This window comes from Dermacentor andersoni, chromosome 11 (genome assembly GCF_023375885.2).
Source record: "Dermacentor andersoni chromosome 11, qqDerAnde1_hic_scaffold, whole genome shotgun sequence".
Lineage (NCBI taxonomy): Eukaryota > Metazoa > Arthropoda > Arachnida > Ixodida > Ixodidae > Dermacentor > Dermacentor andersoni.
Window position 1 is genome coordinate 123726998 of NC_092824.1, and position 15442 is coordinate 123742439.

Sequence of the window (15442 nt, forward strand, 5' to 3'; positions counted from 1 at the left end):
AATTTACTATGTTCCCCTTATAATTTTTTTTTTTTGTATTCAGCTCACCATTGTATATCATCATCATTGTATATGCCCTCTGAACAAAAGAAAATGAGTATGAAAATGATTAACTAGGCCAACAAACGCCGACACGCGATCAATACGTAAGGATACTCGCTACCAATGGTCGATTTTCCGTGATTGATTGGCGCACAATATATGCGAACTACGTAACGGGGTGCGCCAATAAATGACTGGAGTCATGAAGAGTTCATTAGAGTGCCCTTTGCATGACGTGACTTCCTGTGCGTGAAATTGGCCTTGATGAACGTGCAGCGTTATTTCATTTTGTAAACTATTTTATTGCCACTATCGCAGACACACCCGTTAAGAGGGGTCACGTAATAGTGGACATTGTCCTCGTATTACGAAGCTAGTAGTAACACGGATCGGGAGATAATTTAATAAGAACTAATACTTCGCAGGACAGGCCAGCACGGTCGAAAAATAAGGCAGCGATGCTGTTGTAGGCAAGCCGCCTCACTATAGCACGTAACGACGCAAGGCATTGCTATCTCCCCGACGGGATCCAGACCATGACGAGAATACGCTGCAAGGAATCCACAAGCCTTTATTTATAGATTACGGTGCATGCTGTGCTACAGACATTCATTCGCCCAGCCCCCATTGCACAATGCTAAAGGGCACCTAGCGCTACCTTCTTGGAGCAAGGCAACGCCAATCTAGATGCACTAGGGAGCGAAACTTGCTCGCTAGGGAGAACGCGCATGCGCAGATCTTGCCCGTATTTATCCGCCGGCGCGCTCCGCCGACGAGCAGCTGCGTGTCCGGCGTTCCGAATTGTTCTGGGAGCACCCGTACGTCAGGAAATGCAAAATCTGCCACGCAGTCCAGTCAGATGCCCAACCCGTGCCGCTCCATCCGTGGAGCTACCCATAGAAGTGTTGGGCACGCGTTCACGTTGATTTTGCATGCAACAATTCTCACATGTTCCTTGTTTTAGTTGATTCTTTTTCTAAATGGGTGGCAGTTTGGCCGATGTCCTCAACGTCTACCACGAAGACGATTGAGAGACTAAGAAGTCTGTTGTTCAAGTCTGTTGAGTTCTCGGACTTCTCAGAGCGCAATGGTGTGAAACATGTCCGTGCCCCGCCATATCACCCCGCGTCCAATGGTGCGGCGGAGCGCACCGTGCAGATGATAAAACGGGCGCTGTTAAAGCAAGTCATGGAGCGTGATGTGACTCGCGTACGATCGCTTCAGGAGTGTGTGGATAATTTCCTTATTGCCTACAGAAATACACCAAGCACTTTGACGGGGCAAACACCGGCACAGTTGTTTCTTAGGCGTCAACTGCGCACGAAGCTTTCTTTGCTCAAGCCCAGCTTTGTCCGTGACATGCGGCAAAAGCAAGCTGACATGAAAAACAAGCGTGATGTGTCGCGTGGTGCTGATCGCGTGTTTCGCGAAGGTGATCGCGTGTACGTGCAGACGGTGCGAGGGGAACATGCCTCTTGGGAGGCAGGTGTCTTCAACCTCCTCTAGTGGATGACGTAGTGCCGACCTCTGTTAGTACAGACTTGGCACCATAGCAAAGACCAGGGCAGCTGCAAGCGTCGGAGCCAACGCCACCTATAAGGGAAGAATCAATCCTTCGTCGATGCACTCGTTTGCGCAAGCAACCGGATCGGTTCAGACACGAGAACTTCTAAGTAGAGCCTGTGGGGGGGAAAGAAATGTGATAGCGCGACGCTGTGTTGTGACGTCATGCGGTCTTGAAAGAACGATGATTCCGTGCTGCGTTATCACGCCTCTCGGGCCTATATATATTCCTGCGTACTGTTCAATGAACGTTCTTCCTTCGTCGTCCATGTCTGGCGTCAGCCATATCACTGTCATACATCAGCACTTCTATGCCGGCAGCGGCAACTCTGCGGCTATGGCATTACTCGAAGTCGCGGGTTTGATCCCCACCACGGCAGCCGCATTCCGACGGGGGCACACACACACACACAAAAAAAAACGCTCGTGCACTTAGATTTAGGGACACGCCTAAGAACACCGCGGTTTCAAAATTAGTCCGCCACTACGGCGTGCCTCATAATCTGATTGTAGTTTTGGCACGCACAGCCCCACAATCCCTATTAAAGTTTAATACTTCTGCCGCGATGCGATGTGCAATGTCAGGCAATGAGTATGCTCAACTCTCTCAGAAGTTATGAAGTATGCCGCACACCAAGAACTCAAGCAAACACCTCCGCCTGTGTGTTCTGTGAACCACACATACAAATAGCAGTGGTGCACGCATGATAACGTTTTGCAACTTACCACTCTCGTGTTTAACTAAACGTTGAATAAATTAAACGCTCGCCGTCAACATCACCGCTAATTAGCGACAATCAAAGCAAACAACACAGAAAGCTTCGCTTACATAGATTCCCACTGTGCGTGGGACCCGCGTAATCTTTTTCTCTTCTTCGTACTACCACAAAAGCAAAAACTTGTCTTCAACGAGCCTTCTTGTTTGGTACACTTTTCCAACGTCACCGCTTCTGCTCTGTGTAAACTATTCCGCGATTTCTCCTGGAACAACTTCTGCTTCTCCGGCAGCATACCGTGTGAGCTGCTTGTCAAGCTGTTTCGAAAGACACCGTGCTGCTGCGACCAAAGGTCCCCACTTGAGACACGGTTGTCTTATTTCGTACCGCTTTCTACACGCATGTGTTGTTATCACTTTGTTTCTGCGGGGACTCGAAGATGTCCCGTTCCACTACAGGCGGCGCTAGCGTCGGGGCCCGCCTGGCGCCATGGCCTGGCGTCACCACGTGGCCATATTTGTTCTCGGAGCGGTGGAGAGTCGCGCGCCGCTGCGAGCGAGTGACAAGCCATGGGTAGCGACGCGCGGAACAAGGCTTTCGCCGGCGTGCGCTACCATACACCAGAGGAGGGCAGGTGAGACGCATGCTAGCTGTTCGCCAAGCTTAGTTGCGTGCAGCACAGTTACGCTGGCGGCGCGGATGGAGATATCGAAAGAGGTAATTCAGGTGCAACGCGAAAATCCGCACTGTAGCCGACACAAATTAGGCATTGCAAGCTGAAATTGCACGGCATATCCGTGGCCACATGGTCAACGCGTCCGCTTTCAACAAAGCGGTGCCTTGGCAGTGCACGACGGACGAGAGTGCGAGTGACGTCAGAGGCGAGCCGTTGCTCGATCGCTGTCGCATTGATGACGCAGCTGGCCTGCGTGCACGACGCGCACGGCCGACCAACATCGAGGAACTGGCGAGAAAAAGCTGCGTCGCCGGACAGACGCTGCGAACGGATCACGTAAGGACTGGCGTTTATTTCTTTATATTACCCCTAAGGGCCCTCACGCGAGGGTATTACATAGGGGGGGGGGGGGGGCGCAAACATGAAATATACACAAGAAATAAAACTACATGAAATAAACACCCCCCCACACACAAGGAACATCAAATAAATAGATATGAACAAGGGGTATATGCACTTAGTCATGAAAACACAAGAACATTTTACATAATATGTTAATATGTGCATATAACAATAAGTAATAACTAATCTGCTACCTCTCCAGGTCAGTGAGCATGCATTGCAATTGGTCTCCTGAGTTACTAAGCAAGGCAATATCATCAGCGAATCGCAAGTTGCTAAGGTATTCTCCATCGACTTTTATCCCCAATTCTTCCCACTCCAGGCCTCTGAATACCTCCTGTAAACATGCTGTGAATAGCATTGGAGATATCGTATCTCCCTGTCTGACGCCTTTCTTTATAGGGATTTTGTTGCTTTCTTTGTGGAGGACTACGGTGGCTGTGGAGCCGCTATAGATATCTTCCAGTATTTTTACATATGGCTCATCTACACCCTGATTCCGTAATGCCTCCATGACTGCTGAGGTTTCGACTGAATCAAACGCTTTCTCGTAGTCAATGAAAGCTATATATAAGGGTTGGTTATATTCTGCACATTTCTCTATCACTTGATTGATAGTGTGAATATGGTCTATTGTTGAGTAGCCTTTACGGAATCCTGCCTGGTCCTTTGGCTGACAGAAGTCTAAGGTGTTCCTGATTCTATTTGCGATTACCTTAGTAAATACTTTGTAGGCAACGGACAGTAAGCTGATCGGTCTATAATTTTTCAAGTCTTTGGCGTCCCCTTTCTTATGGATTAGGGTTATGTTAGCGTTCTTCCAAGATTCCGGTACGCTCGAGGTTATGAGGCATTGCGTATACAGGGTGGCCAGTTTCTCTAGAACAATCTGACCACCATCCTTCAACAAATCTGCTGTTACCTGATCCTCCCCAGCTGCCTTCCCCTTTTGCATAGCTCCTAAGGCTTTCTTTACTTCCTCTGGCGTTACCTGTGGGATTTCGAATTCCTCTAGGCTATTCTCTCTTCCACTATCGTCGTGGGTGCCACTGGTACTGTATAAATCTCTATAGAACTCCTCAGCCACTTGAACTATCTCGTCCATATTAGTAACGATATTGCCGGCTTTGTCTCTTAACGCACACATCTGATTCTTGCCTATTCCTAGTTTCTTCTTCACTGTTTTTAGGCTTCCTCCGTTCCTGAGAGCCTGTTCAATTCTATCCATATTATAGTTCCTGATGTCCGCTGTCTTACGCTTGTTGATTAACTTAGAAAGTTCTGCCAGTTCTATTCTAGCTGTAGGATTAGAGGCTTTCATACATTGGCGTTTCTTGATCAGATCTTTCGTCTCCTGCGATAGCTTACTGGTTTCCTGTCTAACGGCGTTACCACCGACTTCTATTGCGCACTCCTTAATGATGCCCATGAGATTGTCGTTCATTGCTTCAACACTAAGGTCCTCTTCCTGAGTTAAAGCCGAATACCTGTTCTGTAGTTTGATCCGGAATTCCTCTAGTTTCCCTCTTACCGCTAACTCATTGATTGGCTTCTTGTGTACCAGTTTCTTTCGTTCCCTCCTCAAGTCTAGGCTAATTCGAGTTCTTACCATCCTGTGGTCACTGCAGCGTACCTTGCCGAGCACGTCTACATCTTGAATGATGCCAGGGTTCGCGCAGAGTATGAAGTCGATTTCATTTCTAGTCTCACCATTCGGGCTCCTCCACGTCCACTTTCGGCTAACCCGCTTGCGGAAAAAGGTATTCATTATACGCATATTATTCTGTTCTGCAAACTCTACTAATAATTCTCCTCTGCTATTCCTAGAGCCTATGCCATATTCCCCCACTGACTTGTCTCCAGCCTGCTTCTTGCCTACCCTGGCATTGAAGTCGCCCATCAGTATAGTGTATTTTGTTTTGACTTTACCCATCGCCGATTCTACGTCTTCATAAAAGCTTTCGACTTCCTGGTCATCATGACTAGATGTAGGAGCGTAGACCTGAACAACCTTCATTTTGTACCTCTTATTAAGTTTCACAACAAGACATGCCACCCTCTCGTTAATGCTATAGAATTCCTGTATGTTACCAGCTATTTCCTTATTAATCAGGAATCCGACTCCTAGTTCTCGTCTCTCCGCTAAGCCCCGGTAGCACAGTACATGCCCGCTTTTTAGCACTGTATATGCTTCTTTTGTCCTCCTAACCTCACTGAGCCCTATTATATCCCATTTACTACCCTCTAATTCCTCCAATAACACTGCTAGACTCGCCTCACTAGATAGCGTTCTAACGTTAAACGTTGCCAGGTTCAGATTCCAATGGCGGCCTGTCCGGAGCCAGGTATTCTTAGCACCCTCTGCAGCGTCACAGATCTGACCGCCGCCGTGGTCAGTTGCTTCGCGGCTGCTGGGGACTGAGGGCCGGGGTTTGATTGTTGTATTCATATAGGAGGTTGTGGCCAAGTACTGCACCAGGGTGGCCAATCCTGCTCTGGTGAGAGAGTGCGTTACCGGTTCTGGTCACCGGGATCAGGCCGCACTCCAGGCCTGTTTGTGCAATTTTCTCAACACACGTTTTTTTTTTTTTGTATTTTCCGGTGGAGAATAGCGCGGCACCGGGATTTGAATCACGGTCCTCTTGCACTGGAGACGGATACTCTACCGTCCCCGTAGGAGTTAAATTAAAAATTAATTTATGGGGTTTTACGTGACAAAACCACTTTCTGATTATGCACGCCGTAGTGGAGGACTCCGAAAATTTCGACCACCTGGGGTTCTTTAACGTGCACCTAATTCTAAGTACACGGGTGTTTTCGCATTTCGCCCCCATCGAAATGCGGCCGCCGTGGTCGGGGTCCGATCCCGCGACCTCGTGCTCAGCAGTCTAACACCATAACCACTGAGCAACCACGGCGGGTCCCGCAGGAGTTGTACGCCTCATTTAACCTACAGTGGTGCCCTACTTGGTCAGTCAAGGTGGACCAATCTGAGCTCGGTTATACCGCATGGATGGCACTCGGCTAGAGAACCTGGTATTTATGACCTGCACATGTGAGTGTGAGGCCATAAATATTTGAAGATCTATATAAATATATATATATATTTTTTTTAGGAGGGTTCCCGTACAGTGATAAAATAAAGGAAAAGACATTAAAAGAAAGAAAAAAAAGAAGAAAAAAAAGAAAGAAAAAGGGGCAGAAAAAAAAAGGAACATAACAGGTGATTTGAACTCGTGACCCTTCGATGTTGCCCAGAAAGATAGCTCAGTCGGTTGGTTCGTCAGGTCCCAGGCTACTTTCAAGCGCCACAGCTCCTGCTCCGAGCCTCACACTTACGTGGAAAGAGACTCATGTTGTCCGCGATAGTCGGTTTTTGGAAGGCATACTTTCTAGGAAAAAATGGCCGCTCAAGGAGAAGAGCGAACTCGAGCGGCTTTAGAGGCTAGGAAAACTGCCTTAAAATATTTAGACTTGAGGGAAAGCTTCGTTAACAAACTATAACACGGCAATCAGCACTCGAATACGACGAGAGAAATTACTGAGACGTGGAAAATTCCCATGAAAAAAATCTGGTTTGCGAGACAAATGCTTGTATGTATTGAACCTCTTAAAAGATGAGGGGGAAATATGCGCTCACCGAGAGGGCATCTTCAGCACGGGACCACCCCAAGGCACCTTACAGAGATGTGGAGAGCTTCGCGGCCGGAACGAAGCATCCCTTCTCCGCCGGCCAAGAGGGGGAAACGCGCTTTCCGATCGCTCAAGGTTGCGCGGACAAAGCATACTCTAGCGTCTAGGAAAAGCTTAACCAGGTGCGATGGCGGCACGCATAGCGTGGGAAGCTAGCCGCCAGAATAATTATACCAAGGACTGCTGCTGATGAGGGCGAAATACCTTCGTGTAATTATAATAACCCTAATAGGACTACTTTCGAAAAAAAAAAAAAAAAGAAGGAAACGGCCCAGAGGGCTATACTACGAGAGCTCTGACTGATAGTTTTCTATATATATATATATATATATATATATATATATATATATATATATATTCATCTCATCTATGGGATCGCATGCGCGCGCTGTTGCTTTGTCTCTGCGTGTAGTATAGTTAAGAGAGCCAGTTTAAGGGCGGAGAAGAAGAAAGAAAAGAAAAGCAAAAACTGCAGCGCCGTGGTTTTAAAGCGCACCCGTGGTAGAGAAACGGAATGCGATATAAGCGTGCGTAGCCATGATACGCACACGACAAACTGCCTTAATATATTTAGACTTGAGGGAAAGCTTCGTTAGCAAACGATAGCACGGCAATCAGCACTCGAATATAATTATAACCCTAATACTAATTGTAAATATTTATCTCATCTATGGGATCTAATGCGCGCGCTGTTGCTTTGTCTCTGCGTGTAGTAGTTGAGAGAGCCAGTTTAAGGGCGGAGTAGTTGGAAGGCATACTTTCTAGGAAAAATGGCCGCTCAAGGAGAAGAGCCAACTCGAGCGGCTTTAGAGGCTAGGAAAACTGCCTTAAAATATTTAGACTTGAGGGAAAGCTTCGTTAACAAACTGTAACACGGCAATCAGCACTCGAATACGACGAGAGAAATTACTGAGACGTGGAAAATTCCCTTGAAAAAAAAAAAAATCTGGTTTGCTAGGCAAATGCTTGTATGTATTGAACCTCTTAAAAGATGAGGGGTGAAATATGCGCTCACCGAGAGGGCATCTTCGGCACGAGACGTCCCCAAGGCACCTTACAGAGATGTGGAGAGCTTCGCGGCCGGAACGAAGCTTCCCTTCTCCGCCGGCCAAGAGGGGGAAACGCGCTTTCCGATCGCTCAAGGTTGCGCGGACAAAGCCTAACTCTAGCGTCTAGGAAAAGCTTAACCAGGTGCGATGGCGGCACGCATAGCGTGGGAAGCTAGCCGCCAGAATAACTATACCAAGGACTGCTGCTGATGAGGGCGAAATACCTTCGTGTAATTATAATAACCCTAATAGGACTACTTTCGAAAAAAAAAAAGGAAACGACCCAGAGGGCTATACTACGAGAGCTATGACTGATAGTTTTCTCTCTCTCTCTCTATATATATATATATATATTCATCTCATCTATGGGATCGCATGCGCGCGCTGTTTCTTTGTCTCTGCGTGTAGTACAGTGAAGAGAGCCAGTTTAAGGGCGGAGAAGAAGAAAGAAGAGAAAAGCAAAAACTGCAGCGCCGTGGTTTTAAAGCGCACCCGTGGTAGAGAAACGGAATGCGATATAAGCGTGCGTAGCCATGATACGCACACGACAAACTGCCTTAATATATTTAGACTTGAGGGAAAGCTTCGTTAGCAAACGATAGCACGGCAATCAGCACTCGAATATAATTATAACCCTAATACTAATTGTAAATATTCATCTCATCTATGGGATCTAATGCGCGCGCTGTTGCTTTGTCTCTGCGTGTAGTAGTTGAGAGAGCCAGTTTAAGGGCGGAGAAGAAGAAAGAAGAGAAAAGCAAAAACTACAGCGCCGTGGTTTTAAAGCGCACCCGTGGTAGAGAAACGGAATGCGATATAAGCGTGCGTAGCCATGATACGCACACGACAAACTGCCTTAATATATTTAGACTTGAGGGAAAGCTTCGTTAGCAAACGATAGCACGGCAATCAGCACTCGAATATAATTATAACCCTAATACTAATTGTAAATATTCATCTCATCTATGGGATCTAATGCGCGCGCTGTTGCTTTGTCTCTGCGTGTAGTAGTTGAGAGAGCCAGTTTAAGGGCGGAGAAGAAGAAAGAAGAGAAAAGCAAAAACTGCAGCGCCGTGGTTTTAAAGCGCACCCGTGGTAGAGAAACGGAATGCGATATAAGCGTGCGTAGCCATGATACGCACACGACAAACTGCCTTAATATATTTAGACTTGAGGGAAAGCTTCGTTAGCAAACGATAGCACGGCAATCAGCACTCGAATATAATTATAACCCTAATACTAATTGTAAATATTTATCTCATCTATGGGATCTAATGCGCGCGCTGTTGCTTTGTCTCTGCGTGTAGTAGTTGAGAGAGCCAGTTTAAGGGCGGAGTAGTTGGAAGGCATACTTTCTAGGAAAAATGGCCGCTCAAGGAGAAGAGCCAACTCGAGCGGCTTTAGAGGCTAGGAAAACTGCCTTAAAATATTTAGACTTGAGGGAAAGCTTCGTTAACAAACTGTAACACGGCAATCAGCACTCGAATACGACGAGAGAAATTACTGAGACGTGGAAAATTCCCTTGAAAAAAAAAAAAAAAAAGAATCTGGTTTGCTAGGCAAATGCTTGTATGTATTGAACCTCTTAAAAGATGAGGGGTGAAATATGCGCTCACCGAGAGGGCATCTTCGGCACGAGACGTCCCCAAGGCACCTTACAGAGATGTGGAGAGCTTCGCGGCCGGAACGAAGCTTCCCTTCTCCGCCGGCCAAGAGGGGGAAACGCGCTTTCCGATCGCTCAAGGTTGCGCGGACAAAGCCTAACTCTAGCGTCTCGGAAAAGCTTAACCAGGTGCGATGGCGGCACGCATAGCGTGGGAAGCTAGCCGCCAGAATAACTATACCAAGGACTGCTGCTGATGAGGGCGAAATACCTTCGTGTAATTATAATAACCCTAATAGGACTACTTTCGAAAAAAAAGGAAACGGCCCAGAGGGCTATACTACGAGAGCTATGACTGATAGTTTTCTCTCTCTCTCTCTATATATATATATATATTCATCTCATCTATGGGATCGCATGCGCGCGCTGTTTCTTTGTCTCTGCGTGTAGTACAGTGAAGAGAGCCAGTTTAAGGGCGGAGAAGAAGAAAGAAGAGAAAAGCAAAAACTGCAGCGCCGTGGTTTTAAAGCGCACCCGTGGTAGAGAAACGGAATGCGATATAAGCGTGCGTAGCCATGATACGCACACGACAAACTGCCTTAATATATTTAGACTTGAGGGAAAGCTTCGTTAGCAAACGATAGCACGGCAATCAGCACTCGAATATAATTATAACCCTAATACTAATTGTAAATATTCATCTCATCTATGGGATCTAATGCGCGCGCTGTTGCTTTGTCTCTGCGTGTAGTAGTTGAGAGAGCCAGTTTAAGGGCGGAGAAGAAGAAAGAAGAGAAAAGCAAAAACTGCAGCGCCGTGGTTTTAAAGCGCACCCGTGGTAGAGAAACGGAATGCGATATAAGCGTGCGTAGCCATGATACGCACACGACAAACTGCCTTAATATATTTAGACTTGAGGGAAAGCTTCGTTAGCAAACGATAGCACGGCAATCAGCACTCGAATATAATTATAACCCTAATACTAATTGTAAATATTTATCTCATCTATGGGATCTAATGCGCGCGCTGTTGCTTTGTCTCTGCGTGTAGTAGTTGAGAGAGCCAGTTTAAGGGCGGAGTAGTTGGAAGGCATACTTTCTAGGAAAAATGGCCGCTCAAGGAGAAGAGCCAACTCGAGCGGCTTTAGAGGCTAGGAAAACTGCCTTAAAATATTTAGACTTGAGGGAAAGCTTCGTTAACAAACTGTAACACGGCAATCAGCACTCGAATACGACGAGAGAAATTACTGAGACGTGGAAAATTCCCTTGAAAAAAAAAAAAATCTGGTTTGCTAGGCAAATGCTTGTATGTATTGAACCTCTTAAAAGCAGAAGGGTGGGTCTGAAAATTAATCTGCAGAAAACTAAAGTACTGTTTAACAGTCTCGGAAGAGAACAGCAGTTTACGATAGGTAGCGAAACACTGGAAGTGGTAAGGGAATACATCTACTTAGGGCAGGTAGTGACCACGGATCCGGATCATGAGACTGAAATAACCAGAAGAATAAGAATGGGTTGGGGTGCGTTTGGCAGGCATTCTCAAATCATGAACAGTAGGTTGCCACTATCCCTCAAAAGGAAAGTGTACAACAGCTGTGTGTTACCAGTACTCACATATGGGGCAGAAACCTGGAGGCTTACGAAAAGGGTTCTGCTGAAATTGAGAACGACGCAACGAGCTATGGAAAGAAGAATGATGGGTGTAACGTTAAGGGATAAGAAAAGAGCAGATTGGGTGAGGCAACAAACGCGGGTAAACGACATCTTAGTTGAAATCAAGAAAAAGAAATGGGCATGGGCCGGACATGTAATGAGGAGGGAAGATAACCGATGGTCACTAAGAGCTACGGACTGGATTCCAAGAGAAGGGAAGCGTAGCAGGGGGCGGCAGAGAGTTAGGTGGGCAGATGACATTAAGACGTTTGCAGGGACAACATGGCCACAATTAGTACATGACCGGGGTAGTTGGAGAAGTATGGGAGAGGCCTTTGCTCTGCAGTGGGCGTAACTAGGCTGATGATGATGATGAATCTGCTACCACTAACAGTTTTCTTGCAACAAGGTTTGGAAAGATGGTAAGTTAAATTCAGTAGCTATGCATGATGGTAGGTTATTCCATTCTATTATTGTGCGAGGGATAAATGATTTTGCGTAGAGCGATGAGCGGCACATTATGCGTTTTACTTTGTTAGCGTGGTCACGGCGCGGGAAAACTGCGGGGGGCGGTGAAAAGTCATCGTAAAGCGTGGAATGGTGATAAAGTTCATGAAATAAGGTTAGGCGACAAACTGGCGCCGACGTGACAGTGATTCCCACTCGGCACGTTGTTTTAACGATGTGACGTTGGTGAAGCATGAATAATCGGAAAAGATGACGCGAACAGCACGGTTTTGCAGAGATTCAATGTTGATTATGTATGCTTGATCAGGAACCCATATGGCAGAAGCATATTCAATTTTTGGGCGGATCAGCGTGATATAAGAAAGTTTATTTAAGTGTGAAGGTGCGTGCTTGAGGTTACGCTTAAGAAGACCGAGTGTTCGGTTAGCTGATGCTAAGACGGTGTTAATTGGTAATGCGAAGTTAAGTCAGACTGAAGATGAAGGCCAAGATACTTGTAAGTTGGAGCAAGTTTTACTCTAGCATTATTGAGAAAGTAGGTGGTAGGAAGTCGAGGGGAATTGTTGGTAAATGACGTTAGCTTGGTTCTAGACGTACTTACAGACATTAACCACGAGGAGCACCAAGCGATCACCGCATCAAGATCAGTTTGTAAGGAAAGTCGGTCAGCGTCATTACTAATATTACGATACATAACACAATCATCTGCAAATAATCGAATTCGAGATGACAGATTTGGGTAGATCATTAATAAAAATTAAGAAAACTAGGGGACCAGATTGGCGTTGGCCAATCCTTGGCGATTACATTATCGGCGAACGAGGGCGGCTAATTAGAATATACACCTTTTCAGCTAAGCTGTATACCTCTACTGTCCAAGGGAATTTGTGTCGTTGGCGTGGTAAGCAAAAAATTCCCCATACTTGGGCCGATCCCGAAGCTAGTGCAATACCGGCCCGACCCGCAGCGGAGGTGAAGCAGGCGTTAAACACTCCCCATACGTGGGCCGATCCCGAAGCTACTGCAATACCGGCCCGACCCGCAGCGGAGGTGAAGCAGGCGTAAGCACTCTCCCCATACGTGGATCAAACCCGAGAGTAGTGCAACGGCGGGCCGACCCGCGGTGGAGGTGAAGCAGGCGTTGTGAGGTTATGGAGGTCAATCCCACCGCTCGTAACCCGTTGTCAAGTTTGGAGTCGGGAATGAATTAGATGGTAGCTGGCCCATGCCGTCGTCCAACTTATCCTCGCTGGGGACGTTGTTGAAGGGAAGGACTGCTTCTCATCGAGAACGAGGAATATGGGTTTATTTACAGTATCTACATAAGGACGTTGCAGTTCATCAGCCTAGCATGACTGCGCGAGAAAGTACACTGAGCAGCCGCACAACAGTGGTTTATAAACACTCGGTCCTCCCTCGATCCCTGGGTGAGAGAACCGTTGGACCAGCCATCGTAGACGAGCCGCCTTTGAGCGGGAGGGCTTACACACACACACACTTCCGCACCGGTTTCACGGACCCCACCGAGGACAGACGGTCTTCGCAGAACTCGGGGCTTACGTCAGGAACGGTGTGTGTGGGAAGGGGCCTCCAACTACGTTCCCTCGGGAACTCCCTTGCTCAGCAGACCGGGTCGGCGGTGGCGTATTCCGCCACAAAGCCTGGTTAAGGGCGATAGCACAGCAAGACCAGATCGTGGTATGCACAGTGCCGGAGGTGCAAGGACGGAACGGAGAAATCGCCAAGGACGTTGTGGCTGTTAATCGTGAGATAAGAAAGCTAAGCCAGGAGAAAGGATTTGAAGTGGCAGTCATAAACAGAGAAGTGCATAGAGCAGGCTTTGGCGGAGGCTTTACGCGCGATGGCATCCACTTTAATGGAAGGCTAGGAGCCGAGATCGGCTGGCGCCTGGCAGGTCGGGCAGCAGCGTTTTTAGGGGGTCCACTGCGCCTCAGGGCGTAGGGGTAGATAGAAACAGTGTAGAAAGTGCAACAATAGAGGCTGACGCCAATAACATGGCCGCTAGGAGGTCCAGAAAGAAAACTACAAAATATATATTTAACACCAGGATCAGGTACATAAACACGCAAGGTGGTAGAAAGAGAGTGAAGTGGTTAGAAATACAACAGCAGTTAAAAGACGAAGAAGTAGGTGTATACGCGCTATCTCGGGGATCTAGAAGACCCACCGTTTATTGAAGGCTACGTCTGGGAAGGGAGCAATAGAACCACAACGGAGAGGAAGGGGGGATGAGTAGGTATGCTGATACATCAAGGAACAAATTGGAAAAGAATAAAGTTAACTTGCAAAGAACATGTCTGGGTATCGGGTACAATTGCCGGTAAAGAGACATGGCTTGGAGTAGTTTATTTAGGGACAGGGGCCAAATGCAGGCAATAGAACAAGGATCTAGTGAAGTGTCTCGATGACAATATAAAGCAGTTTGGAGAAGGTGCCGATATTTGTCTGCTGGGTGACATGAATGGCCACATCGAGGATCTGGATGGATACACAGATTAATTGTAATGGGAGGTTGATGCTAGACTTCTGTGAGCGACACACCCTAGTTATAGTAAATAGAGAAACTAAGTGTCAGGGAGAAATCGCGTGGGAGTCCCGTAACAGACCAAGGACCATTGATTACTGCTTAATGTCGCAGGGTGTATAGCAAGCTCACAATAATGGAAATAGACGAAAAGGGGAAGCACAGCCTCGGAAGTGATCATAAGTGCATTAGTCTACAGTCGGGAGCCCTGCTCAAAAGAGAAATGCAGGGAAGTCAAAAAGAGTACGCAAAATTAGATGACGAACAAATAGCGCAAATAGCGACCGGCATAGAGGAAGCAATAAAGAAACATCCCATGGAAAGGTGGGAGTATAATCAGTTAGAACTACTCATTAGTACAAAAATAAAAAAAGTAATAGGAGTAAACCGCTGGAGAGGAAATAGGAAGCCACGAGGTTGGTGTAATAAGGAAATTAGGGAGGCAATCGAACAACGACGGTTGGCATCTCGGGAACACAGAGAAGCAAAGAGGGCGCAGTTATCTGTAGAGGAAATAGGCCAAAAATGGGAATCTTATCGACAAAAGAAACAAGTGCAGGTCCTCGTCCAAGCTGAAATGAAGCAGTCCTCTGATCGTTGGCTGGCTGAAGTTCGCGATGCAACTAATAAAGGGAGGTCAAGAAAATTCTGCAACCATATAAGCTGGCTGGGTAAAGCAAATCACAGAAAGCAGGAACAGATTCACAATGTCGAAGGAAATTGTTTAGTGGGAGATGACGCTGTGAACTACATCGGTTCAGTTATAGCAGTCATTTAGGAAAGACAGGGTAATCGCCCCAAATGAGGGAGCAGCACAGAATAGCATAATAGAAAACAGCTTAGAACTGACCAATCTTAACTGGAAAAAGGCGGAAGCAAATGTTCCAAAATGCACGTCCGCGGGGATAGACGAAATACCAATCAAGTTAATTAATGAACTTGGCCCAAGAAGCAAGGAAACGCTGATAAAAGCGTTGCAGGCAGTCATAAAAACCAAATTCCGCACAGCTGGAAACAGAGTAAAATGAATTTG

General features: G+C 46.8%; 2 protein-coding genes across 12 annotated transcripts in view; one reads left to right on the forward strand and one right to left on the reverse strand.

Annotated features, from left to right (window-relative positions):
• Positions 1-15442, reverse strand: part of LOC126539643 (BBSome complex member BBS2-like) — a 211532-nt gene that overhangs the window by 111134 nt on the left and 84956 nt on the right. The gene's annotated exons all lie outside the window — the stretch shown is intronic.
• LOC126539335 (sodium-dependent glucose transporter 1A-like) overlaps positions 1-15442 on the forward strand; it is a 212214-nt gene that overhangs the window by 81747 nt on the left and 115025 nt on the right. Inside the window, exons 1-2 of one of the 4 annotated variants that reach the window (XM_055075582.2) lie at positions 2888-2955; positions 3242-3333. The exons of 2 other annotated variants lie outside the window; for them this stretch is intronic. Coding sequence is in view for 1 of the 2 variants with exons in the window: in XM_055075581.1 (XP_054931556.1) it covers positions 3233-3333 (101 nt within the window). In the remaining variant the exon portion in view is untranslated. One more of the 4 variants, XM_055075581.1, reaches the window with a different exon arrangement.